The 3,471-nt window shown below is 34.2% G+C and overlaps 1 protein-coding gene across 1 annotated transcript; it reads left to right on the forward strand.

The window, feature by feature from the left end:
* Positions 1-256: 256 nt before the first annotated feature.
* Positions 257-961, forward strand: LOC101241928 (the record flags this gene model as incomplete). Its single annotated transcript, XM_026838856.1, has 3 exons — positions 257-324; positions 561-678; positions 833-961. Coding segments are annotated over 3 exons (300 nt in total), but the record flags the coding sequence as incomplete, so codon positions are not given.
* Between the last annotated feature and the right edge of the window lie 2,510 nt (positions 962-3,471).

The following is a 3,471-nucleotide window of genomic DNA, read 5'->3' on the forward strand; positions in this document are numbered from 1 at the left end:
TTTAAACTAACTTACCCCGTGTTAGCAACATCACTCATCAACAACATTACGCAACTAACTGGGGAATATTCTTTTATAAAACCCCCTTTTGCTTAACAGGGATTTTACATTTTTGCTCAAAAAGTTGAGTTTTTTAAAAATATTTCAGCCGTATTACAACTTTGAGATTAATTCTTATAACAATGGGCTCCCAGGCTGCAAAACTGGCACGAAAAAGTTACGACTACGTGAGCGGGAACGACCAAACCAATCCTGAAAATCCAACTCTTTAAAAGCTTCAGGATTTGCATTAAAAGGAACCCGGTTCGTTTTTACCAGAAGCAGGTAGTTTTGTAAATATTCAAAAACGAATTTCATACGTTTTATATTAAAATTGCTATTTTTTATTACTTTGCTTATATACAAATATAAAGCTTTAAATACCTGGTTTTAAACAGATATATTAAAACTAACTCTCATGGCATTTACTTTTGTACTGCTCCAACATTATAAACACCAGTACCAAATCAATTTATATATTGATTTTTTTTCGAAATAAATAAACTTTAAACTTTCCCAAGTTCCGAATACTTCGACGAGGATGGTCACCTCGCTCATGAGTTTTATCGAGAATCGAACGTTAAATCAAAGAAAGGGAAATACACTCTCAAGCGAATCACCAAAGGTTTATACAAACAGGTGAATATAATGTAAAATTTTCAAATAATTATTTAAATGGGTGAATGAAATGATTAAACAGGTAAACCAAAATTTTATATGGGTAAATAAAATTTTTTTTTGACAGTGGTTACTTTACTGACCTTTTAATTTATACAAGCAATTGAATTTCCAGTTCAGAGCATTTGCATCTGAACAGTCTTGGGTTCAAGACTCATCGCTGCCACAATTGTGGCCGTATGTGTCCTTGGGCAAGACATTGTCCTCCATATGTAATAAAATAAAATAACATCTCGTCCTAGAGTTGCCGCGCCCTGCAAGATAAATGAAGTTAAAATTATAAGGTTAAAAAAATAAATCGACTTTATGTTTACATTTTTCTACTTACAACTTTTCAACTTTATAAATAATTAGAATGTTATGCAGGGAAAAGTAAAATTGGAAATCCCCCGTCTCAATTGCGAATTCCCCGTTGTTATATACGAAGGTTGACCTCTGCGTGACCTCCACTTGGATAGTGATGTCATAATAGTCATTGATGTTGGTTGTGAGGTCAGAATGATGAAACAATCGTGACAATTGAAAAACTATTGTATTATAATTATGTTGTCACTGTGAAGTCATTGTTGTTTATGAATACATTAATCGAAGGGCATTGTCGTTACCATTAAAGTAAATACCATACTAATATTTTGTTACTTCTGCTACCTTAATGTGATAAGTTTTTGGCACCTCTGGTATATAAATGTTAACTATATATCAACGTTTCGTCTGCCCATGAAAACTATGCTTGCCGCTGCTACCATTGTTGGGATATGTGTCCTTAGGCACTTAACGACAAATTACCAACTTGTAAGCGGGCACGAGGTGTATGAAACAAAACACCCGTGTTATAACGATTGACGTTCCCCGCCATGTGAGGATAAATAAGTTGCATACGTGGTAACTCGTAAGCGGGCACGAGGTGTATGAAACAGAACACCCGTGTTATAACAACTATCGTTGCCCTGCCATGCGAGAATAAATAAGTTGCATACGTGGTAACTCGTAAGCGGGCACGAGGTGTATGAAACAGAACACCCGTGTTATAACTACTGTTGTTGCCCCGCCATGCGAGGATAAATAAGTTGCATACGTGGACTTGTAAGCGGGCACGAGGTGTATGAAACAGAACACCCGTGTTATAACTACTGTTGTTGCCCCGCCATGCGTGGATAAATAAGTTACATACGTGGTAACTCCTAAGCTGGCACGAGGTGTATGAAACAGAACACCCGTGTTATAACGACTGTCGTTGCCCCGCCATGCAAGGATAAATAAGTTACATACGTGGTAACTTGTAAGCGAGTACGAGGTGTATGAAACATAACACCCGTGTTATAACGACTGCCTTACCCGCCATGTGAGGATAAATAAGTTACGTTCATTCATGAAAGTATAAATTATATTTATTCACACATTTAATACCACAATGCAGGATATGCAGCATTTAGCTACATAAACGTATTTAGTTAAGTTGCTTTGGGAAAACCAGGGCAGTAAAGTTACTGTGATAGATGCACAACACTTCAATAACTTTGGTTCAACTTTCTGCCTTTATATTGAAAGATTAATGAATATCAAGGTTACAATTATCGAGTATAGACTCATTATAATATAGCAGATGTTTCACCAAGTCTACTCAGTCTTCTACAAGCACTGATGATGCCAACAGTTTTTTATAACTCAAGTAAATGTATAACATAAAGCTCGAGTAGACTTGGTGAAACATCTGCTACAGTATAATGTGTCTATACTTAATAATTGTAACCTTGATATTCATAAATAGGATTTTGCAATAATGAATATTTCGTGCATAGATTGGTCAACCAATCAAAATCCATGATGATGTCATCAAAAAAATGATGAAAAAATTGCCAACACAAAATAATAATTTCACTACAGAACTCGTAAAAAATTAGTTTGAAAAAAAGAAATGTTTTGATCGGACAATTACTTTGCCACTGACTTAGTTTATCGAAAACTAAGTGAGCTTCATAACAACTGCAAAAAATTCAAAAACATTATATTTCTATGTTTTGCTCTTATGTTAATAACGAACTGCATTGTGGGAAAGATGATAATGGGCATTGTTGTTTGATTATGATGAAACAATGGGTTCACAAAACAGATTGTGACACACAAACTAATTCCATTGTTTTTAACACAGTTTGATGAAACAGGTAAAATAACCATTTAAAAATAAGCTGAAGGACTGTATCCAGGTTTTCCTATGTTTACTATATTATGTATTTCTAATGGAAATATGACCCTGCATGTGGTGTTTATATAAGCTAAGTTGTATTTGGCCGACACTTGAGTGTTTTTTACAGGAAGTTTTACATGGTGTCAAAAAACAATAACCTTGAATTGGTTGCACCTTTCACAGCTGTTTATGTAAGTTAAGTTAAAATTTTGTTTTGTTGACATTCTAAAACTAGTGCAAAAATACTGAAGTGTCGGTCAAATAAAACTTAACTTATATAAACACATGTGAAAAGTGGTGCAACCAATTCAAGGTTATTGTTTTGTTGACACTTCGTGAAACTGCCTGTTGAAAAAATATGAAACACCACGATTTATTTTAATATTTCATTAACATCTAAAATTTTTTTTCGAAAATAAAACAAAAATTCTAATATTTTTTAAAGATAGATTCTAATATATGTGGATAGCATGAATGACAGCTTAGGAAACCTGGATACAGCTTGTAACAGAAGTGCTTTATAAAATGATTCTGAAGGCCAGGCTATGAAGAAATTACTCGGAAACCTG

The sequence above is a fragment of the Ciona intestinalis genome, unplaced genomic scaffold (genome assembly GCF_000224145.3).
Source record: "Ciona intestinalis unplaced genomic scaffold, KH HT000122.2, whole genome shotgun sequence".
Taxonomy (NCBI): Eukaryota; Metazoa; Chordata; class Ascidiacea; order Phlebobranchia; family Cionidae; genus Ciona; species Ciona intestinalis.